Below are 23255 nucleotides of genomic sequence, written 5' to 3'. Positions count from 1 at the left end.
ACGTTGATCCAGACATGGAGGAATGTCTACAGCTGGTGAGAAGGCCACTCCAGGGCAATAATGAGGCTTTTCTGCCCTCGGAGCCTCCTTATCCATGGAAGCTGCTATCATGTTTAGTAGATGTGACGAAGGTTTATCATCATTCCAAATGATTATCAGGTCGCTGCCACATTTATCGTTCACCTTCTGGAGTCTAGAATACTAGTAGATCGCTCTGGAGGTGCGCTTCGCGTCTTGGGGGATACACTCCGAGCTCCTAAGCTGTCTTTTCATCATCTGCTATATTTATTGTAAATGTTTCCAGTGTAAAGAAAACCTTAAATAAACCGGTACTGCGTTCTGTCTGAGTGTGTGCTTATTGACCGAGAAACGAGAACTATCTCCTGTGACCACGGAACGTTCCTCCTCGCTCGCTCTTTGTGAATACGGCCCCACATGCATTACGTTTGCCCCAATATCTGGGCTGTACTTTTCACGCCAGGTGCTTTATGGTGAAAGTCCATATGTTCATGTGATGTTCTATTGAACTGATACTTTTGGCAAAATGTGAGGTTTTTTTTACAGATTTGCCCAACAATTGGATTCCCTGAAGGTTTCTGACACCATTTCTCTTTACAGATTGCCCAAAATGCTACGGGTACTTTAAACGGAAAAGATCGGTGCGTCTGCGAAATCCTTCTACCCGACAGCTCCTTCCCGGCCAAGAGAGTTGGAATACTGGAGCACGAGACTGTCCTTCTGAATAACCGGGTGGAGGATGGGATGCACAGGGTGAGATGGGAATACACCACTTATTTGCACCCACTAGTGGGGTGGACGGCACACTGGTGACATTTTACCCATTCCCAATGACAACACAACCCTCTCCGGTGCCCAGACTGCACTAAAGCCTTTACAGAGTAAGGACGGGACTGGAGATGTCCCACCATGAGCAGAGGGTCACGCTCGGTCCGTAACTCAAGGCCCCGCTACTCCAATCTTCAGTGGGTACCGGCTTTTCGCTAACGTTGTTTTCTCTGCAGATCGAGGAACAGGACGTGAGGCTGGACATGTATTTGGAAAGACTTCTCAACCTGACCAAGAGGGTGGATCATTTGGAGAAGATGCGCCCAGAGGATCTCATTGAGTTTAACTTTGAGTTGCTCAAGAAGGAAATGCAGGAAATGGAGATACTTGTGATGGAGCTGAGACACCAGCAGAACGGGAGCAATTCAAACGTGGAGTCTCTCTACACAGAGGTATGTGCAGGAGAAAAGAGATTTAAGGGGCAGAGAAAGAAGAAAGGGATTTCTGAGGGGTGTAGACAGAAGAAAACACAGGCGAGGTTTTAATTGGGTCACTTGGCCACAATATGCCACGATGCAGGATAGCAAGTCACTCGGTGAGTCTTTGGCTCTTTTCTCTGCAGGTCAAGAATATCTCCAAGATCGTGGCCGAGTTAGAAAACCTGGACAAGAACAATGTTCTGAAAACACAGAGGGACATGGAGAATCTGAAGAAACGGATCCTGGATTGCGAAAAGAACCTCAAGAACATGAAGCCTCCGGTCACCATACCTCTTGGTGAGTGGAAACCCATTTACGATGGACTCGTTATGGAGGTAATGGATGGGGGTGTTGGAGATTTCACACCTTATCTGGTGCCCCATCGAAACCTTTTTGTATAACAGAATTATGAATTTCTGTGAGCATCAATCCTGAGTATTGCTGTTTGTCCACCAAATCTTATCTTCTAACGTAGATTCGTCTTCCTCCCTCTCGCCCAGGATCCTGTCAGCACCACGGGTTAGCTAACATTGGCAAACCAAACCTTGTGCAGCTCAACTGGAAGGGAGCCACATACAAGTCGGGAGCGTGGGGCAAAGACGCGGCTTGGAACACCACCAAGAAGATGATGTATTGGGTTGCCCCACTAAGCGCTGATGGTCGACTACTGGAGTCAGTGAGAATCTACCCAACTCTTTCTGATTTACAGATGTACAGGAACCCAACTGACCTGCCTCTTTCAACACTTAATAAGAACAAGTGGAATTACACCATCGCTGGTCAAGGCTCTGGAATGGTCGTCTACAACAACAATTTGTACTACAACTGCTACAACAGTCGGGATTTGTGCAGAATCAGCCTAACCAGTGGTTTCCACCAGCGTAAGTCCCTTCCAAAGGCCGTGTACAATAACCGTTACTCCTATTCTGGAGCCAGCTACCAAGATATCGACTACGCCTCTGACGAGAAGGGTCTGTGGGTTGTCTATTCCACCGAGGAGAATGCCGGCAACATAGTGGTGGGTAAGGTCAACGTGGCCACGCTGACGGTCGAAAACAGCTGGGCCACTACCCAATACAAACCAGGAGTAACCAACGCCTTCATGATTTGTGGGGTCCTCTACATCACCCGCTCTGTGAACCCAAAGCAAGAGGAGGTCTTCTACATGTTTGACACCAAAACAGGAAAAGATGGTCGGATCAGCATCATGTTCGAGAAGATGGCAGAGAAGGTCCAAAGTCTCAATTATAATCCTAATGACCGCAAGCTTTACATGTATAACGACGCCTATCAGGTTTCTTATGATGTTGCCATGAAACCTTGAGATCTCTTCTCTGTTTGTGGTTCCTCGAGAATGGTCACTTCCACCCCCTTGCCCTGTGCTGAGCCATAATCATCAGCCACCCCAACACGCGCCACCCCAAGGAGAACCGACACTCGCTTCCTGATCCCAAAATATTTTACCCTTAAACAAAACAGCAAACCTTATTGCAGAAATACAGTCTGTTCCAAGACGATAACCTGATGTGATGACGATAACCCGATGTGATGACGATAACCCGATGTGATGACGATAACCCGATGTGATGACGCCAGCCGTTGCCACACGTGGCGCTGTTTTGAAACCCATGAAGCCGATTTGACTTTCATTGTCAGCTCCCGTTGTGACCATAGGATCCATTCATCTCTATGTCTTCTACCTTAATTATTACAATCATGGAGCTAAAAAGCCCTTCATGCACCGCGCATGACCCTGACCAGCTTTTTACCCCTAGTGTAGCAACCACATAATCTAATGTGCAGACCCCCAGGGGTCGGGAGGGCAAAGTCCTGCCATATAATCTCTTGTTCAATATTAAAAGGTACCTGTGGTTAATGAAAATGATTGAACAGGTACTCACAGAATCACCTTAACGCATATTTACTAATGATCGTAATATAATAATAAAGTCATTATCTGAAAGTATAAGTGCTTCTCTTAACCTGCTTTATTTTCGGATGATCCTGACTGCAAAAAATGACAAAGTTTAAGGGGAACGGTTTGAGGGGGACCACTGATGTCTTCAAGAAGAAACAGCAGCCATCCGGCCCCCCATCGCTCCCACCAAAACACATAACCCTATAAAAAGCGGACCCGCCTGCTTCACAGATATTTAAGTTCCCCAACGAGACCCCCAGCTCCTAGGCTTGTGTACATGCGCGGACTGTACTCCAAGCAGCCAGCTCTAGTGCCTGAGTTCCTGGGGTCTGGTGAGACCCCCTCATGCGCAGAAAGAGCTCAGATTCGACTTCCTATAAATTCATAATACATGTAACTCCGCCACAGCGGCTCCCGGGGCCCTAAAGCCTCTCAGCCCACAAACTGACACTAATGCCCTCTGTAACTGTTGGCTAAATCTCCACAATATAACTTCATCCATGCGCGGTCACATGCCCAGCCATTCAGCTCCATAGCGTGGGGAGGGGGCAAAGCTTGCAGGGGCCCCAGCAGTTACCCTAACACAGAAGTCCATCGCTAAAAACATCCCTAACAGCTTCCTCTTTACAGCCGTCGGGTTTAGGACATGGCCGCAGAAATCGCTCCGAGCGGCGTAAATAATACCAGCGCCCCTGCGACTGACCGACCAGGGACCTCAGGTTTTCCCTCTCCGCCAAGAGCGACTTCTCCCTTCAGGACAATAATTCCCCGCAATCCGTCGGAAAGTAGCGGGATATCGCTATCCGGTACCCAAATAACCGGGCGAGACGACTCTTTAGGTACAACAAGAGGAGAACTGCTTTATTTTACACACAGACGGCTGAGGGGTACCGTCCCAAAATGCAGGAACCCCAAATCTGAGCTCCACAGTCTTTAGAGTCTCTTATGATTTGGATAACGTGGCGCTCTTTACCAGGGCCCACAGTCTGTAGGGAGGAGGCTGGCACTCAGTCCCCCCCCAGGAGCCCATGGCACGGAGGCTTAAAACCAATTTAAAACCAAAATAAAATGGCTGCCGCCATCCACAGGGCCATCGCATTAAAAGCATTCGCTCCCTGCATTTATAGCACGGCTGATTAAAGGGGCTCCTCGGAGCACTGCGGACCCCGCAGGCTTAGGATTTCTTCCAGGAAATGGCATATTTGCTAAAATAATGCATTTAGAAGAAAAATCTTTGGTATCTGCAATGAACAGAATACCATGTACGGATTTTTGCCCCTCAGAGGGGTACTCCGCAGGGTATTAGGGATCTCATCAGGTGTGTTGGGTTTTTGCAGCTGTTGCCACAGCAACAGCATCCCCTGGCACACGGCGCTCAGTCTGGACCAGTGAGCCGCCAGATGCTGGGTGTACCAACATGGCGCCGGCATCTGCTGCTGTTGTCACGGGAGACGGCTGTCCGTGCATTTTATTGGTTGTTTACCTCACTTCCCTTTCGATGGCCGCCAATTGCGTTCATTGTAGACAGTCACAGGAGCTCGGCATTGGTCAGTTCCCCAGGCGGTGTTTTAACCAATCAGCGCGGGGTCTGGTTGCGCAGGTCGGAGTCAGGAGGCCGGTGTCGCCATTTTGTCCGGCGGCTACTGATCCCCGCGCTCAGGAGACCGAGCTGCCCAAGAGCATGGGGGATCACCAGGCGCAGCACTACCGCGGAGGCTACCCGCCCGGGCCACCCAGAGACTACCGCAGGGACGGGGACACTCGCTGTGAGCATAGGGGGCATTGGGCAGGGATAATAAAAGGCATTGTGTGGAGGAGATAATGTGGGCAGAGGAGATGGATATAGGGGTATTCCGCCCTGAGGGGCATGGAGGATGCAGGGGCAGTGGGCACTAGGGGCATGAAGGAAGGATGCAGGGGCAGTGGGCGCTAGGGGCATGAAGGAGGAAGGATACAGGGATAAAGGGCACTAGGGGCATGGAGGAGGAAGGATACAGGGGCAGCGAGTACTAGGGGCATGGAGGAGGAAGGATACAGGGGCAGCGGGTGCTAGGGGCATGGAGGAGGAAGGATACAGGGGCAGCGGGCGCTAGGGGCATGGAGGAGGAAGGATACAGGGGCAGCGGGTACTAGGGGCATGGAGGAGGAAGGATACAGGGGTAAAGGGCGCTAGGGGCATGGAGGAGGAAGGATACAGGGGCAGTGGGTACTAGGGGCATGGAGGAGGAAGGATACAGGGGTAAAGGGCACTAGGGGCATAGAGGAGGAAGGATACAGGGGCAGTGGGTACTAGGGGCATGGAGGAGGAAGGATACAGGGGTAAAGGGCACTAGGGGCATGGAGGAGGAAAGATACAGGGGCAGCGGGTACTAGGGGCATGGAGGAGGAAGGATACAGGGGCAGTGGGTACTAGGGGCATGGAGGAAGAAGGATACAGGGGCAGTGGGTACTAGGGGCATGGAGGAGGAAGGATACAGGGGTAAAGGGCACTAGGGGCATGGAGGAGGAAAGATACAGGGGCAGCGGGTACTAGGGGCATGGAGGAGGAAGGATACAGGGGTAAAGGGCACTAGGGGCATGGAGGAGGAAAGATACAGGGGCAGCGGGTACTAGGGGCATGGAGGAGGAAGGATACAGGGGCAGTGGGTACTAGGGGCATGGAGGAGGAAGGATACAGGGGCAGCGGGCACTAGGGGCATGGAGGAGGAAGGATACAGGGGCAGTGGGTACTAGGGGCATGGAGGAGGAAGGATACAGGGGTAAAGGGCACTAGGGGCATGGAGGAGGAAAGATACAGGGGCAGCGGGTACTAGGGGCATGGAGGAGGAAGGATACAGGGGTAAAGGGCACTAGGGGCATGGAGGAGGAAGGATACAGGGGTAAAGGGCACTAGGGGCATGGAGGAGGAAGGATACAGGGGCAGCGGGTACTAGGGGCATGGAGGAGGAAGGATACAGGGGCAGCGGGTACTAGGGGCATGGAGGAGGAAGGATACAGGGGTAAAGGGCACTAGGGGCATGGAGGAGGAAGGATACAGGGGCAGCAGGTACTAGGGGCATGGAGGAGGAAGGATACAGGGGTAAAGGGCACTAGGGGCATGGAGGAGGAAAGATACAGGGGCAGTGGGTACTAGGGGCATGGAGGAGGAAGGATACAGGGGTAAAGGGCACTAGGGGCATGGAGGAGGAAGGATACAGGGGTAAAGGCACTAGGGGCATGGAGGAGGAAGGATACAGGGGCAGCGGGTACTAGGGGCATGGAGGAGGAAAGATACAGGGGCAGCGGGTACTAGGGGCATGGAGGAGGAAGGAGATACAGGGGCAGCGGGCGCTAGGGGCATGGAGGAGGAAGGATACAGGGGCAGTGGGTACTAGGGGCATGGAGGAGGAAGGATACAGGGGTAAAGGGCACTAGGGGCATGGAGGAGGAAAGATACAGGGGCAGCGGGTACTAGGGGCATGGAGGAGGAAGGATACAGGGGTAAAGGGCACTAGGGGCATGGAGGAGGAAAGATACAGGGGCAGCGGGTACTAGGGGCATGGAGGAGGAAGGATACAGGGGCAGCGGGTACTAGGGGCATGGAGGAGGAAGGATACAGGGGCAGCGGGTACTAGGGGCATGGAGGAGGAAGGATACAGGGGCAGCAGGTACTAGGGGCATGGAGGAAGAAGGATACAGGGGCAACGGGTACTAGGGGCATGGAGGAGGAAAGATACAGGGGCAGCGGGTACTAGGGGCATGGAGGAGGAAGGATACAGGGGTAAAGGGCACTAGGGGCATGGAGGAGGAAGGATACAGGGGCAGCGGGTACTAGGGGCATGGAGGAGGAAGGATACAGGGGCAGCGGGTACTAGGGGCATGGAGGAGGAAGGATACAGGGGCAGCGGGTACTAGGGGCATGGAGGAGGAAGGATACAGGGGCAGAGGGTACTAGGGGCATGGAGGAGGAAGGATACAGGGGCAGCAGGTACTAGGGGCATGGAGGAGGAAGGATACAGGGGCAGCGGGTACTAGGGGCATGGAGGAAGAAGGATACAGGGGCAATGGGTACTAGGGGCATGGAGGAGGAAGGATACAGGGGCAGCGGGTACTAGGGGCATGGAGGAAGAAGGATACGGGGCAGCGGGTACTAGGGGCATGGAGGAGCAAGGATACAGGGGCAGCGGGTACTAGGGGCATGGAGGAAGAAGGATACGGGGCAGCGGGCGCTAGGGGCATGGAGGAGGAAGGATACAGGGGGACATGTGAAGTAATTGAGATGTCTGTGGATACTGGGGGCAGCAGTGTGAGGGGCAGTAGGCACAGGCAGGGGTAGTTACAGGTCAGGGTCTGTAGAGTGAGAGTTGCGGTTTGTTAAAGCTATTTTTGGGGGTGAAAGCCGCGTATGTTCTATCTGGCTGAGACATCGGGGGTTAAGGCCCCTTTTTCTTCCTTTGTCGCATTGATGACGTCCGGACCTCGTTAACCCCACTCGAGGCTGGTGATGATTGACATGTTTGCTTTTAATTCAGATTACGGACACAACCCCCCAGAGCATTACGGTCCTCCGGGTGGATATCGACCCTACCATCAAGAGCCAATCAAGCAGGAGCGGGATCTGGGCTGCGACTGGAGACCCTTAGATCCGGGACCCCACATCCCAAGCACCGGTATTGATTTCTAATATCCGTGAGACCTGGCCTCGGGCTGTGAACATTAAAATGTTCTTTATTTCCCCCTCAAAGGATCTAGGTGCGATCCCCTTGGCCTTAATCGTGTTTAATGTGTGACTCCGTGTCTCCCGGGTCCGCAGATCTCTCCCGTTTATATGACTTGCTGTGCGTTAAGCCCCCGTTTTATTTCGTTGACGTATTTCTGCTGCCGTTACGTGATGCTTTTTGATCCTGGGTGTGAATCGGTCTTTTGTCTCTCTGCTCAAAAAGGTCTAAAAACAGAGTTTAAACAGGAAGAGCCCGATCCTGGATACAGAGCCCACCCTGCAGCAGGACCCCCGCAACCCCTGCAGAACCGAAAGAGAGGCTTTGAAGACCGGGGACGAGGATTCTACGATCACCGAGATGACAGGAGGTGCGTGTTATTATTGTTTTATAAAGCGCCGTCCTATTCCGCGGCACCGTACAATGGCTCTGTGCAGTATGGTATAATACTGCGCCCCCCCCCACCGGAGTAACACGTTAACTAAACGCGTCTGTTTATATAAAGTCCTGCGTTTCTTCATTAAAGTGCACCAGCCTTATCAGAGCGTAGCCGGGGCTGTCACGGGAATATCACGGGACTGCACGCGTGTCTTATGACTTTATTTTCTCTTGCAGAGCCCAGTCTCCTGGCGCGCTTGGGGGTGACGATGAGGACGACGTCTTTGATGACAACTTTGTTGTTCTTGATAATTGTGAGTGCCAACCTCCTGCTTGACATGAACATGCGCTCAGTGCCCATGATTGCGTGTGCCAGGTTTCTTTGCTCTTTAGGGCCAAATCACTTAATAGGAGATGAATCCCAGCAACGAGACCCGAAAGGGCTGATTAAAACATGGGTGTGATGCGGGACTCTGTAACAGGACATTAACACCTATAATAGATAGCGGGTCAAGCTTGGCTTCTCTGACGAGCTGCGTTTATATCAAATTATTCATAATTAATATTCCTGCATCCCCAAACCGTCCTGCTGGGGTATTGTGTGCCCGCCGCCATTGGGAAATCTCACTCCTCGCTTCTGCTTCCATCCAGATAACAGCGATCTGCACTTCAAGCTGGACAAAGATCGCACCGTGGGCTTCCCGCTGACCATGAAGGGCTTCGCTTACCTGTGGTCCGGGGCGAGAGCTACTCACGGAGTGTGCAGAGGCCGCGTGTGCTTTGAGATGAAGGTGAGACGCCTCGCAGAGTGATCTCCGTGTGTTTAGCGTGACTGACACTCGGCTTCTCTTTAGGTTACTCTCAGTAGGTGATATCCCCCCCCCTACATTGATTACGATTCATAGGAAGGAACTGTCAGGAAATAACCGATCATAACGGCAAAAATAAAACCTGCGTCGAGGATTTCATTTTAGTGTCGCTCTGTTTGCAGGTTATGGAAGAGATTGCAGTTGGCCACCTGCCGTCCACGGAGCCGGACCCTCATGTGGTTCGTATCGGCTGGTCCTTGGATTCCTGTGGCACCCAGTTAGGTGAGAGGGGCTTGCTGTTCTCTCTGGAGATTTGGCCGTTTATCTCTTATACCTCGCAGATATGTATATATATTTATATGTGTGTGTATGTATATGTATGTAGATATATGTGTGTGTATGTATATGTATGTAGATATATGTGTATGTATGTATATGTATGTAGATATATGTATATATATATATAATGTGTCTCTGGATGATTCCCCCCCCCCCCCCGTTTTCCTGTTCTAGGGTTAGTAAATGAACGGTCCTGACCTCTGGTCTCCTTATGTTCATTTGGCAGGAGAGGAACCGTTTTCTTTTGGATACGGAGGAACCGGGAAGAAATCCACTAACAGCAAGTTTGAGAATTACGGCGATGCTTTTAGGGAACACGATGTGATTGGCTGTTATATTGTACGTGAGCTCATGGAAGATGGCGGGGTCTGTGTTTTGTGTTCTGGGGTTGCTGGTTCTTTATTTCCATCCCTTTTGCACGCTAGGATTTTGAAGCCCGGGGGGAGATAGAGATGTCTTTCACAAAGAACGGGCGGCCGCTGGGTGTCGCTTTCAGAGTGCGCCGGGAGACCGTCGGTGGCCATGCCCTCTTCCCTCACATCCTCGTCAAGAACTGCGCCACAGAGTTCAATTTTGGACAGAGACCGGAGCCGTTCTGCAGCATCCTTCCCGGATTCACATTCATACAGCACCTCCCTCCCTTCGAGAGGATTCGGGGCTCTTTGCCCCCCAAGAACAAAGGAGAGTGTGAGGTAAGTGGCCCCAGAGAAAAGGGGCTCTTGGATGATACTACATGCCAAGTCTTCTCCATCTGAAGGCCTGATCTTGCTTGTATATGTGGACATGTTGGGCCATACCATTTTATTATTTCCCCTAACATCTATCCCTACGCCGGATTTACCTTCTCCAGATTCTCATGATGGTAGGACTACCGGGAGCCGGCAAAACAACTTGGGCTGCGAAGCACGCGGCAGCCAATCCTGCCAAGAAATACAACATTCTGGGTACCAACGCCATCATGGAGAAAATGAGGGTAAGAAGCAGGAGCTCGAGGTTTCTCGGTTCCCTGGGTCTGTAAAACCTCTCTGATTTTAGCAGCGATCTTACCGGGCATTTTCCTGAGACGGGCCGTTTATGTGTTTCGGGGTATTTCCCCAACGGGGCAAAAAACAGTTTTCTCTTACCAAATATCTACGGTGTTTTTACCCAAATCCAAAATAAAATGGTATAATACGTAAGTTTGCCGGAGACGGTGCTAGGAGTTATCTTTGGGTTTATTTCTTTGTTATTTATGTCGTATATTTTTTATTAATGTTGTTCTTTTGTTCTCTCGCAGGTAATGGGTCTCAGGAGACAGCGTAATTACGCCGGCCGCTGGGATGTCCTCATTCAGCAAGCGACCGAGTGTCTGAACCGCCTGATCCAAATCGCTTCTCACAGGAAACGCAACTACATTTTGGATCAGGTATGGGGGTTCCGGGGGGCCGCGCCGTCCCAGCTTCGGGTTCAGCGTTAAGGGTGCCTAGTGATCCATCTCTCCTCTGCAGACCAACGTTTACGGCACGGCCCAGCGGAGAAAAATGCGACCGTTTGAAGGCTTCCAGCGCAGGGCCGTGGTGATCTGCCCTACGGATGCGGATCTGCAGGATCGTATCGTTAAACGGACGGACGAAGAGGGAAAGGATGTCCCGGACTCGGCCGTGCTGGAGATGAAAGGTACCGGGAGATGGCTGATGGATCGGGGACGTTTCCGGCTCTGATTGCCCCCCATCATTCTGTTAACTCATTCCGAGGGTCTTCTCGTTTGTCGCCGCAGCCAATTTTACGCTCCCGGAGCCTGGAGACTTCCTTGACGAGGTGATCTACGTCGAGCTGCAGAAGGAGGACGCCCAGCGGCTCGTTCGCCAGTACAACGAGGAGGGCAAGAAAGCCGGGCCGCCCCCGGAGAAGAGGTTCCGGGGCCGAGGAGGGGGCCCTCCTGGTGGAGGGGTTGATATGGGAAGAGGAGATGGAGGAAAAGGCTATCCGAGATTTGAAAGCCATGGCCCTCCGGTGGGTCGAGGAGGAGGATTTCCGGGCAGAGGAGGAAGCCCAGGAGGCGGCTATAGAGGTGAGTGCGGCGTCCGTTGGAGGGGATTCTCGTGCCGTTATTTGTCAAACCATTCAGTTTCAGAGGTATGCAAATTATCCCCGCTGGCATAAATCTAAAGATGATATAAACGAAGTATAAAGCTTCCTATGCCAGAGGCGGAGGACAGGGACGCGGCGGTGAAGTCCTTTTACTTTCTGTATTTTTATTGGTGGGGGAGTCGTTGCTGTCTGTATCCAGACGCTTTGGGCCTGGGGGTATTCTTACTTATATTACTGTCCTTCTGCATCTCCAGGCTTCAATCACGGAGGCCAAGCACCCCAAACCCGCTGGCCTGGCGGCCCACAGGATAACGGCTCTGAAAGCCGGGGCGGTTATGGTAATAGCAGCCAGCCCCAAAGTTATAATCCAGCGAGCCACCCGGGAGGTGGATATGGCGGCAGCGGTCCAATACCCCAGTCCTCCCAGAGTCGCGGTGCCCCCGGCGGCTTCAACCATGGACAGGTAGGCGACTATTTGTATTACCTGCCCGGTCTGCGCATGAGTCTCCGTCTTGACGGTTCTTTTGGTTTGCAGCAGAGTTACGGCCAAGGTGGGTTCAGCCAGAACAGCGGCGGAGGCTACAGTCAGAACTATAACAATCAGAGTTATGGCGGCCAGAACTACCACCAACCGCCCAGCGCCTCATCCGGCCCCGCGTCATACAACCAGAGCAGCTACCACCCGCCGTACGAGCAGCCGGTAAGCGCGGCCGGTGAAGCCGGTTTAGCTTTTGTTCACGGAATGATTTCTGGGTTTCTGAGCTTTCTTCCTTTCCTGTTTCGCAGTACGGAGGCCAGCAATGGAGTCCGTATCAGAGCCAAGGCCCCCCGCCGAATCCCGGTCCGGGTCACGCGCAGGGACACGGCCAGTGGAATTACGGAGGCGGCTACGACCAGCCCGACCGATACGGATCGTACCGAGGCGGCCGTTAGATCCTGCCGGGAAGGGGCCCGATACCGGCCTCCGTGAACCTGCGTTTAATTTCCCGGGGTTTGGTCGATTTCCTCGGGAATGTGTTGCGGCCGCGAGGCGGACGGATCGGCTGCGGAATCCGATAGAAAGAATCAAAGATTCCCGTTTACCGCAATTTGAATTTTTAAATCCGATTAACTCCGTGTCCTCCTGAGAGAGAACTCCCTGACTGCGACCGGCTTCTCCCATCGGCAGCAGCGGAGCGTTTCCCCACTAATCTGGTGGCCGCGTTTTACCCTATTTTGACCCTTTCTGACCCAATATCAGTGTTTATCGTCCCTGGTATTTGACAAAAAGGTAAAATTCCTTATTTTATTGTAAATCCATTGTTCTAACATGCGGTCGGTGGTGTACAGATCCGTAACGATGCGACCCGGTAACACCTGCTATTTACCCCCGGGGCATCTTTTTATTTTCTTCACCCCATTGATGTTCCGTCGAGGCATCTGTATTTTTTTTTATTGTAAAATGTAATATTGCGTTTTTGAAACGGTTACTTGTCATTATTTGTGTGTTAGTTCAATACGAGTCGGATCGATTGCAGGAGGAGGTTTTAGGGGCATTTTATATTTTTAAAGACACCCTAAATGTTTTAAAAAGCAGAACCATTTAAACCTCAGGCATCCCGGGGGCAGCGCGCACCCAGCCACCCTCAGCACTGGCCTGGGGAGGAGGCGTCCGATGAGCAGGGCTGCTTGGGGAGATCGCAATCCCCCTTCTAACCGGCCCAACATTAGGGAGCGCGGGGTCTGTCGCTTCAGACCTCGGCTTCCCTGCTCCCTAATCGCTACCCGCCGGCGAATGAGGCCGAGTGGCGGCATCTGACGTCACCCTCCGCGCTCTGCATCAATAGCCGACGCGTAGTGATGAGGGAGAAGTAAAGACAGAAATGACAGACCTCGCGCTGCCACGAAAGGATAGAAGATGATGGAAGATGAGTAAGGGGGGGGTGTGGGGGCAGTGCAGGGATCTATAGGTTTGTAAGCTGGTGTGGGTGTATGTGTGTAAAGGCAGTATATGGGCAGGTGTGTGTAAAGGCAGCATGTATGTGTTTATGGGCAGTCCTATGTCAGGGCAGTGTATGTGTATATGTGTGTAAAGGCAGCATGTATGTGTTTATGGGCAGTCCTATGTCAGGGCAGTGGATGTGTGTGTTTATGGGCAGGTGTGTGTAAAGGTAGCATGTATGTGTTTATGGGCAGTCCTATGTCGGGGCAGTGTATGTGTGTGTTTATGGACAGGTGTGTGTAAAGGCAGCATGTATGTGTTTATGGGCAGTCCTATGTCAGGGCAGTGTATGTGTGTGTTTATGGGCAGGTGTGTATAAAGGCAGCATGTATGTGTTTATGGGCAGTCCTATGTCAGGGCAGTGTATGTGTGTGTTTATGGACAGGTGTGTGTAAAGGCAGCATGTATGTGTTTATGGGCAGTCCTATGTCAGGGCAGTGTATGTGTGTGTTTATGGGCAGGTGTGTATAAAGGCAGCATGTATGTGTTTATGGGCAGTCCTATGTCGGGGCAGTGTATGTGTGTGTTTATGGACAGGTGTGTGTAAAGGTAGCATGTATGTGTTTATGGGCAGTCCTATGTCGGGGCAGTGTATGTGTGTGTTTATGGACAGGTGTGTGTAAAGGCAGCATGTATGTGTTTATGGGCAGTCCTATGTCAGGGCAGTGTATGTGTGTGTTTATGGACAGGTGTGTGTAAAGGCAGCATGTATGTGTTTATGGGCAGTCCTATGTCAGGGCAGTGTATGTGTATATGTGTGTAAAGGCAGCATGTATGTGTTTATGGGCAGTCCTATGTCGGGGCAGTGTATGTGTGTGTTTATGGACAGGTGTGTGTAAAGGCAGCATGTATGTGTTTATGGGCAGTCCTATGTCGGGGCAGTGTATGTGTGTGTGTTTATGGGCAGGTGTGTGTAAAGGCAGCATGTATGTGTTTATGGGCAGTCCTATGTCAGGGCAGTGTATGTGTATATGTGTGTAAAGGCAGCATGTATGTGTTTATGGGCAGTCCTATGTCGGGGCAGTGTATGTGTGTGTTTATGGGCAGGTGTGTGTAAAGGTAGCATGTATGTGTTTATGGGCAGTCCTATGTCGGGGCAGTGTATGTGTGTGTTTATGGACAGGTGTGTGTAAAGGCAGCATGTATGTGTTTATGGGCAGTCCTATGTCAGGGCAGTGTATGTGTGTGTTTATGGGCAGGTGTGTATAAAGGCAGCATGTATGTGTTTATGGGCAGTCCTATGTCGGGGCAGTGTATGTGTGTGTTTATGGACAGGTGTGTGTAAAGGTAGCATGTATGTGTTTATGGGCAGTCCTATGTCGGGGCAGTGTATGTGTGTGTTTATGGACAGGTGTGTGTAAAGGCAGCATGTATGTGTTTATGGGCAGTCCTATGTCAGGGCAGTGTATGTGTGTGTTTATGGACAGGTGTGTGTAAAGGCAGCATGTATGTGTTTATGGGCAGTCCTATGTCAGGGCAGTGTATGTGTGTGTTTATGGGCAGGTGTGTGTAAAGGCAGCATGTATGTGTTTATGGGCAGTGTATGTGTATATGTGAGTTTGGGGGTAGGTTTTCCCATTCTTGCCTCGGGTGCAAAAGGAGCTGGCTATGGCCTCTACAACAGAGCAATGAACACCAGAGGATAATTATGAGAAAGAACCTTTAAAGCAGAAGAGCAAAATCAACCCCCCTATGTGAGTAGCAAGATGGCGGCAGGGCAAACCGTACATGCAGAGGGGCGGGTGTAGCAAGATGGCGGAAGAGCAAAGGGTAGATGCGCAGTACATGTAGAGGGGCGGGTGTAGAAAGATGGCGGAAGAGCAAGGTGTAGAGGGGCGGGTGTAGAAAGATGGCGGAAGAGCAAGGGGTAGATGCGCAGTACATGTAGAGGGGCGGGTGTAGCGAGATGGCGACAGAGCAAAGGGTATATGCGTAGCAGATGTAGAGGGGCGGGTGCAGCAAGATGGCGACCGGAACGCTTCCGGTATGTAAATACAATATTAGATTTCCGGTAGCTTCCGGAAGTTCTTGTGAAGGCGCTGCGGGAGGAGCAAGATGGCGTCCCCCAGGACCGATTCGAGATATTCCACTTTTAACCAAGGAGTAGAGCCGGGAAATGCGGAGGGGATGCGGGAAAAGGGTGAGGAAAGCTTCATGGTTCTCGCGGTTTCGGTGAGGTCCTCGGCCGTGCTGTTTGTACCCCGCGGCCCGGTGCTTTCCGTACGGAAGGGGCCCTGCGATGCTGCATTAACTCATTCAGCGCCTGAGGGCTACATGACAAGCAAACGCATTGCCTTCATTGCCGGCTTCCCCCGTTCATGACATAAATAACGCGGGTTATACATATAGAGCGTTCTGGAGCAAGGTGATAAAAGGGGAGAGATTGGCAGCGACGCTCCATGGTTGCTATGGCGATAACGCCAGATTCTCGCTTGGCAGCAGAGTTATTATTTATGTAAAAGGCCTGACAAGACTGGAGAAACGGGCGATTAGCCGGGGGCCGAATGGGGCCGACCTGCCGGCGGGTTCTATTCTCCTAAATGTCAGACGGGGGCTCGTTCTGCTGCGAATAAAGTAATGGAAAGAAATGGTACATTGTATATGTGTGTGTATCGTGTGTGTGTGTATCGTGTGTGTGTGTATCGTGTGTGTATCTGTTGGATATATGTATCGTATGTATGTATCGTGTGCGTATGTCGGATATATGTATCGTATCGTATGTCGTATGTATCGTGTGTGTGTGTGTATATGTGTCGGGTATATGTATCGTGTGTATGTATCGTGTGTGTATGTCGGAAATATGTATCGTGTGTGTATGTCGGAAATATGTATCGTATCGTATGTCGTATGTATCGTGTGTGTGTATATGTGTCGTGTGTATGTATCGTGTGTGTGTATCGTATGTATGTATCGGTGTGTATGTCGGATATATGTATCGTATGTATTGTGTCGGGTATATGTATCGTGTGTGTGTATGTCAGATATATGTATCGTATCGTATGTCGTATGTATCGTGTGTGTGTGTGTATATGTATCGTGTGTCGGGGATATGTATCGTGTGTATGTATCGTGTGTCGGGTATATGTATCGTGTGTATGTATCGTGTGTGTGTGTGTGTGTATATGTATCGTGTGTGTGTATGTCAGATATATGTATCGTATGTATGTATCGGTGTGTATGTCGGATATATGTATCGTATGTATGTATCACGTGTGTGTGTATATGTATCGTGTGTGTGTATGTCGGATATATGTATCGTATGTGTGTGTGTGTATATGTATCGTGTGTGTGTGTGTATGTCAGATATATGTATCGTATGTCGTATGTATCGTGTGTGTGTGTCGGGTATATGTATCGTGTGTGTGTGTGTATGTCAGATATATGTATCGTATGTATGTATCGGTGTGTATGTCGGATATATGTATCGTATGTATTGTGTCGGGTATATGTATTGTGTGTGTGTGTATGTCAGATATATGTATCGTATGTCGTATGTATCGTGTGTGTGTGTCAGGTATATGTATCGTGTGTGTGTATGTCAGATATATGTATCGTATGTGTGTGTGTGTATATGTATCGTGTGTGTGTGTGTGTATGTCAGATATATGTATCGTATGTCGTATGTATCGTGTGTGTGTGTCGGGTATATGTATCGTGTGTGTGTATGTCAGATATATGTATCGTATGTGTGTGTGTGTATATGTATCGTGTGTGTGTATGTCAGATATATGTATCGTATGTCGTATGTATCGTGTGTGTGTGTCGGGTATATGTATCGTGTGTATGTATCGTGTTTGTGTGTGTATGTCAGATATATGTATCGTATGTATGTATCGGTGTGTATGTCGGATATATGTATCGTATGTATTGTGTCGGGTATATGTATTGTGTGTGTGTGTATGTCAGATATATGTATGGTATGTATGTATCGTATGGTCATACATGCCGCCCCCTGGCTGCCCGCGTCGATGTTTTGTGGTGGTATGGGACTCCGGTAACCCCGCGTATTGATTTCTTCCGGTCTTTTCTCAGGAGTCCCCGGGGAAGACGTTGAGATGGAACGTGTGGACGGGGGAAGAGATCCCGGCCGGGGGGCTGTCACGGAGGAGAGGAAGGGAGAGGACAGCGAGGTCCTCGAAAGAGCTTTGAAGGAGGCCGAGCGCCTGGGGAGCCGGGGGGGTTCGGGAAGCCGGACCACGTCAGATGTCAGCGGCCCCCTCCTGGAGATGTTCACGGCCATCAGCGGCAGCCACGTGGCCATCCGCAGCCAGCAGGTGGGCGAGCCGGAGTTTAGCCGCGAGCAGAAGACGGCCATGCTGCTCGAGCTCTACGACTCCAAGCCCCTCGTCTTCCTGGAGCGATTCCGCAAGGTGCTGAGAGAGGAGCATTTAGTGTGTTTCAGCCACCTCGGCGGGGACTACGCCGCCGACTACTACTTTAAGGAGATCCGCAAGGCCTCGCTCAACAAGGTTAATCGCACCCGAATCCGGAACAAGAGGTACGCGGCTCTCCAGCAGCTTATCGCGGGTAGGCAGTCCCTCTCTCCATTCATAGTGCTATCGAGATACTCTGCGTGTTTATACGGCCCGCGTGTTCGGTGTGTAGATACTCTGCGTGGTTATACGGCCCGCGTGTTCGGTGTGTGTGTAGATACTCTGCGTGGTTATACGGCCCGCGTGTTCGGTGTGTAGATACTCTGCGTGGTTATACGGCCCCGCGTGTTCGGTGTGTGTGTAGATACTCTGCGTGGTTATACGGCCCGCGTGTTCGGTGTGTGTGTAGATACTCTGCGTGGTTATACGGCCCGCGTGTTCGGTGTGTAGATACTCTGCGTGGTTATACGGCCCCGCGTGTTCGGTGTGTGTGTAGATACTCTGCGTGGTTATACGGCCCCGCGTGTTCGGTGTGTGTGTAGATACTCTGCGTGGTTATACGGCCCGCGTGTTCGGTGTGTGTGTAGATACTCTGCGTGGTTATACGGCCCCGCGTGTTCGGTGTGTGTAGATACTCTGCGTGGTTATACGGCCCCGCGTGTTCGGTGTGTGTAGATACTCTGCGTGGTTATACGGCCCGCGTGTTCGGTGTGTGTGTAGATACTCTGCGTGGTTATACGGCCCGCGTGTTCGGTGTGTGTGTAGATACTCTGCGTGGTTATACGGCCCCGCGTGTTCGGTGTGTAGATACTCTGCGTGGTTATACGGCCCCGCGTGTTCGGTGTGTAGATACTCTGCGTGGTTATACGGCCCGCGTGTTCGGTGTGTGTGTAGATACTCTGCGTGGTTATACGGCCCCGCGTGTTCGGTGTGTGTGTAGATACTCTGCGTGGTTATACGGCCCCGCGTGTTCGGTGTGTAGATACTCTGCGTGGTTATACGACCCCGCGTGTTCGGTGTGTAGATACTCTGCGTGGTTATACGGCCCGCGTGTTCGGTGTGTGTGTAGATACTCTGCGTGGTTATACGGCCCGCGTGTTCGGTGTGTGTGTAGATACTCTGCGTGGTTATACGGCCCGCGTGTTCGGTGTGTAGATACTCTGCGTGGTTATACGGCCCGCGTGTTCGGTGTGTGTGTAGATACTCTGTGTTGTCATGTAGCGCGCTGTTTAGTGGATAAGCGCTCGGTGTGTTGTGCCGGCAGCGGGGGAGTATTTCAGTGACGAGCAGATGCGCGCCCGTGACCCCCTCATGTATGAGCATTACGTGGGGCAGTACCAGAGCGAGGAGGAGATCATGGCCCAGAACAGCAAGGACTTGGCCCAGGCCAGCAGCCTCTCCGACGTTCTCCTCAACTCCTGCCAGGAACAGACCTTACAGAGGAGGCTGCGGGCCCAGCGGGAGACGGAGGACAGCTGCATGGAGGAGGAGGAAGAGGAAGAGGACGGCGAAGAGGAAGGTAACCTTATCACAGGGGGTCTTATCCCAAAGTCTGCTGATTTATCTATACATTATACAGGGGGCCGGTCACTGATTTATCTATACATTATACAGGGCCGGTCACTGATTTATCTATACATTATACAGGGGGCCGGGTCACTGATTTATCTATACATTATACAGGGGGCCGGTCACTGATTTATCTATACATTATACAGGGCCGGTCACTGATTTATCTATTCATTATACAGGGGGCTGGTCACTGATTTATCTATACATTATACAGGGGCCGGTCACTGATTTATCTATACATTATACAGGGGCTGGTCACTGATTTATCTATACATTATACAGGGGCTGGTCACTGATTTATCTATACATTATACAGGGGCCGGTCACTGATTTATCTATACATTATACAGGGGCCGGTCACTGATTTATCTATACATTATACAGGGGCCGGTCACTGATTTATCTATACATTATACAGGGGCCGGTCACTGATTTATCTATACATTATACAGGGCCAGCTCAGCCCTATATGCAGGAGAGGCTCCCTGGGGTGGCCGTCTTGTTTTTCTGGCAGTCTGCCGCTGGGGGGGGGGCAACGACTAAAAGCCTAAACATGGGGTCAGAGATGAAACTCCTGAGGGCCATACTGCGGCCCCCGGCCCCCACGCTGGGCGTCCGGACTTCATTCGCTCTTTTTTTTTTTCTCTTGCGAAGAGTCCGAGCTGTGTGAGGCGGAGAGGCCGCCGGTGGACGGTGAGGAGCGAGCCTTGATGCGGGAGGAATTCGTCAGCCGCATGCACCAGAGATTCCTGGACGGGGAGGAGCGAGACTTTGATTACAGGTGAGAGGAGCGCGGCTCGCTGTAGGGGGAGGGCAGACTCCGCCCCCCCCGAAGCCCCCCTCTGTCTGTCGCCCTCGGAGGGTCTCGCCGCGTCTCTCATTGCTCCGTTTTGACTTTTTCTCTCTTTGCAGTGAAATCGATGATAACCCGGATTTTGATAATTTGGATATTGTTACTCATGATGAAGAGGAGCGTTACTTCGATGATGATGATGATGATGATGATGATGATGATGACACAGAGGAGATGGGAGGAGTCTCTGACATGTTAGAGAATGAAACATTAAAGGGAATTAGTGAGTGAGCTCTCCGAGTATCCCCAGAATTCTTGGCCCCCGCCGCGTGTCGCCCCAACATCGGCCGTGTCCCCCCAACATCGGCCGTGTCCCCGAAAGAGCCGACGGGGGGGGGTTATTGTGTTCTGACTGTTACATGAAATGCCCAGCAGGTGGCAGCAGGCTGGCAGGGTTTGTTTGTCCTGCGTGTGGCTCTTACCGCTCTGCTTCCCGCGGGAGAGGCCTCGGCGTACAGAACTCTGCGTGGCCAATGGGAGGTCCGCGAGTGTGAGGCTCCGTCCCCATTGGTCGCTCGTTATATGTACTCATGAAACCCGGCGCCCTGGAAACGCTTCTGGGTTTTAGGCTCTGGCGCCCTGGAGTTCTAGAGCTGGTTCTAGAGCATCGTCCTCACTGCCAGTGAATTGCTGCAGGTTCTCTGGCTCCTAACCTCCATTCACACCCGTGCTTGCTGGCTGAGGATCATGAGAGTGATTGTGATCGTTTCTATATCGCATCGGAATACGCTGAAGTTTATCGTTTCTTAAAGCCGTGTTTTTTTAATTCATGTCGTCTTCGTTTTTTACGCGACGTTTCTGTTCCTCCTTCCACCGGCTTTTCAGAAGAATTCCAGCCGGCGTAACCATGGCGATAAGCGTCGGGTCCTGAGTGTTCTCAACACCGGCCAGGGTTAAAGAGACCCCCGAAGAAATCCCAGTTTAAATTATCAACCTCCCAGTTTATACAGACGTGCCCCCCCCGCCGCTCCCTTCGGCCCCCGCTTTATAGATTATATAATTCCTGATACATTTCCGGCTCCTTCCTAACCCCTAGATAGTTACCCAGCGGGGCAGAACGCCAGGGCCGGCCACCTGCTGAGTCAGGTTGGCTCCGTGACAGCTCTGGGCAAACCCCCCCGCGTCACGGCGGTCTCCAGTACGTACGAGTCAGCCTCGGCAAGCGCAGACCTGTTTGCATGAGCCGTCCGTGATTCCTGCGCGGCTTCTGCCCGTCCCGCACGATGTTCCGGGGAAGGGATCCGTCGCGATTAACCCTCTGTGTGCCGGCGGGGAGCGCTAGAAATGATCGCTTTTGTATTTAAGCTAAATTTACCTTGAAAGGCGAGAGAGAGACTGCTGTGACTACGACTCCCATTACGCACAGCCAGTCCTGTGCTGCCCCCTTTACCTTTCTTCTGTAACATCGGACGCCCCGCAGTCCGCTCCCCGTCTATAAGATTAATATGTCATTTAGGGTGAGATCCCGCTCGGCCCCCCGGACAGCGGGCTTCCTGAATATCACACTTTAATAATTCCCGGCCCCGCCGGACGCCCAAACCCCCCTCAGAGAGAAAAACTGCTGCAAAAGCAGGCTCTGACACGCTGTTGCCATAGAAACTGCAGAGGTAACCCTTCAGAGGAAGGAATAAAACGACAGCGCAGTGAATGTTTTGTGTCAGTGGGTCAGGTTGGTAACTCGGGCCGGCCCCCGTGGCCCCCAGGAGTCCGGTATAATGTTCCGGGTTTGCTGTACAGTCAGGACCCCGTATAATGTTTACTGGGGGGGCTGGGAAGCTCAGAGTGCCAGAATATTTACGAGCAGATGCCGCGCAAGCAGGAGACTCATGTGGTTTCTGGTAACGCTGATTAACAAGGAGACCCCCTGCTGCCCCCCCCAGCAGAGTCCTGAATCAAAGGCTCCGAAATCGCAGTGACTCACAAAAAGTAATGAGGGCCGATGGTGCCCCCTAACCCCCCCCAATACACAGACCCCCCCCTCCTTCTATGAATGCGAGTCGAGTTTTCTCATAAATTCAGAGCGGAGTTTTTTGGGCTGGAAGTGAAAATATTTGGTAATAAATTTTCATTCTTTTCCTGTATTTTTGCCCCAGACGGTGCGGGCGATTCAACGACCCGGCGGGGGCAGCGTGCGTTTTGGGGGTCGATCAGCCGCTGTGGATCCTTGAAGTAGTTGTTATAGGGATCGGCCTTCAGGCTCCGTCTCGGGACAGTAAATGAAATGCAGCTCGGTGACCCATCGGAGGGGACGTGACACATCGGAGGGGGGGCAGTGACACATCGGGGGGTCCGCGGTCGCTCTTTTTCCGCGGAGGGGGAGAGACGGTAGTCATTGTTTCGTTACAGGAGCTTTACAAATAGTTTGAGGGCAATAATTATAGCTCAGAGTGGGCCGGTGCCCCCCCACCCGTGCGCCAGACGGGGAGGAATAAGCTTTTTCCATTCGGATGCTTACTTTCTTCCACCGCAAAGCTTCGAGCGGCTCTGTCACTTTCCCCAAACCCTCCGCGTCCCGCGCTCTGCACTCAATGAACCCGCGTGGGGGCGATTCATGTATATGTAGCAGAAGCCCCCCCTTTGTGCGTGGCCCCTGGGAGCCGCCGTCTTCACTTCCTGCTGGATCGTTCCTCCCCGTTGTCTCTCTCGTACTGTTAAGTTGCTGATTGTAGTTGATTGGTTCAGGCAGTATTTGTGGGCGGGTGGGCACTGTATAGGGCGATTGGGTATTCAATCAGTTTGAGCCTCGCGGGACCGTGGCGCTGGAGGCGGGACCGTGGCGCTGGAGGCGGGGTTGTGGCGCTGGAGGCGGGGTCGTGCCTTCGCTTTTGGTGTTATTGCCCCTCGCGGGGCAGATGGGTGAGTCTTTTCCGAGTCATTGAGCCGGAATCTGCAAAACGAGGAATAAAACCGACCGGATCTGACGATGAGATAAACGGATCGGAGCCGCGGACGGAGAGGGCAGGAAATCCGCGGAATTCACTAACCAGACGATGCCCGCAT

The 23255-nt window shown here is 52.0% G+C and overlaps 3 protein-coding genes across 3 annotated transcripts; all 3 read left to right on the top strand.

Annotated features, from left to right (window-relative positions):
- On the top strand, nucleotides 1–2780 carry LOC128503981 (olfactomedin-like). Its single transcript, XM_053474183.1, has 5 exons — nucleotides 1–35; nucleotides 619–771; nucleotides 1023–1238; nucleotides 1409–1562; nucleotides 1766–2780. The coding sequence occupies exons 1-5, from the start codon at nucleotides 15–17 to the stop codon at nucleotides 2587–2589; spliced, it is 1368 nt and encodes a 455-aa protein (XP_053330158.1). The 5' UTR covers nucleotides 1–14; the 3' UTR covers nucleotides 2590–2780.
- A 2018-nt stretch (nucleotides 2781–4798) lies between these two features.
- On the top strand, nucleotides 4799–12410 carry HNRNPUL1 (heterogeneous nuclear ribonucleoprotein U like 1). The gene is made up of 15 exons (XM_053474182.1): nucleotides 4799–4949; nucleotides 7695–7832; nucleotides 8106–8250; nucleotides 8496–8572; nucleotides 8910–9049; nucleotides 9250–9349; nucleotides 9633–9745; nucleotides 9832–10098; nucleotides 10257–10379; nucleotides 10683–10811; nucleotides 10894–11062; nucleotides 11163–11471; nucleotides 11731–11939; nucleotides 12015–12176; nucleotides 12263–12410. Exons 1-15 carry the CDS (start codon nucleotides 4865–4867, stop codon nucleotides 12407–12409), a joined length of 2313 nt encoding a protein of 770 aa, XP_053330157.1. The 5' UTR covers nucleotides 4799–4864; the 3' UTR covers nucleotide 12410.
- A 3057-nt stretch (nucleotides 12411–15467) lies between these two features.
- Nucleotides 15468–20488, top strand: CCDC97 (coiled-coil domain containing 97). The gene is made up of 5 exons (XM_053474174.1): nucleotides 15468–15597; nucleotides 17490–17984; nucleotides 19095–19349; nucleotides 20057–20183; nucleotides 20315–20488. The coding sequence occupies exons 1-5, from the start codon at nucleotides 15513–15515 to the stop codon at nucleotides 20484–20486; spliced, it is 1134 nt and encodes a 377-aa protein (XP_053330149.1). The 5' UTR covers nucleotides 15468–15512; the 3' UTR covers nucleotides 20487–20488.
- The last annotated feature ends 2767 nt before the right edge of the window (nucleotides 20489–23255 follow it).

Source organism: Spea bombifrons, chromosome 8 (genome assembly GCF_027358695.1).
Source record: "Spea bombifrons isolate aSpeBom1 chromosome 8, aSpeBom1.2.pri, whole genome shotgun sequence".
Lineage (NCBI taxonomy): Eukaryota > Metazoa > Chordata > Amphibia > Anura > Pelobatidae > Spea > Spea bombifrons.
The sequence above is the reverse complement of the archived record's forward strand: the minus strand, read 5'-3'. Positions and strand labels throughout refer to the sequence as shown.

Coding starts and splice junctions, on each gene's coding strand:
- HNRNPUL1 (XM_053474182.1), top strand. CDS start 4,865: ATGGGGGATCACCAGGCGCAGCACTACCGCGGAGGCTACCCGCCCGGG. Junction 4,950..7,694: donor CAGGGACGGGGACACTCGCT/GTGAGCATAGGG, acceptor CTTTTAATTCAG/ATTACGGACACAACCCCCCA. Junction 10,812..10,893: donor GCAACTACATTTTGGATCAG/GTATGGGGGTTC, acceptor TCTCCTCTGCAG/ACCAACGTTTACGGCACGGC.
- LOC128503981 (XM_053474183.1), top strand. CDS start 15: ATGGAGGAATGTCTACAGCTG. Junction 36..618: donor TGGAGGAATGTCTACAGCTG/GTGAGAAGGCCA, acceptor TTCTCTTTACAG/ATTGCCCAAAATGCTACGGG. Junction 1,239..1,408: donor TGGAGTCTCTCTACACAGAG/GTATGTGCAGGA, acceptor TTTTCTCTGCAG/GTCAAGAATATCTCCAAGAT.
- CCDC97 (XM_053474174.1), top strand. CDS start 15,513: ATGGCGTCCCCCAGGACCGATTCGAGATATTCCACTTTTAACCAAGGA. Junction 15,598..17,489: donor GGAGGGGATGCGGGAAAAGG/GTGAGGAAAGCT, acceptor GTCTTTTCTCAG/GAGTCCCCGGGGAAGACGTT. Junction 20,184..20,314: donor GAGCGAGACTTTGATTACAG/GTGAGAGGAGCG, acceptor CTCTCTTTGCAG/TGAAATCGATGATAACCCGG.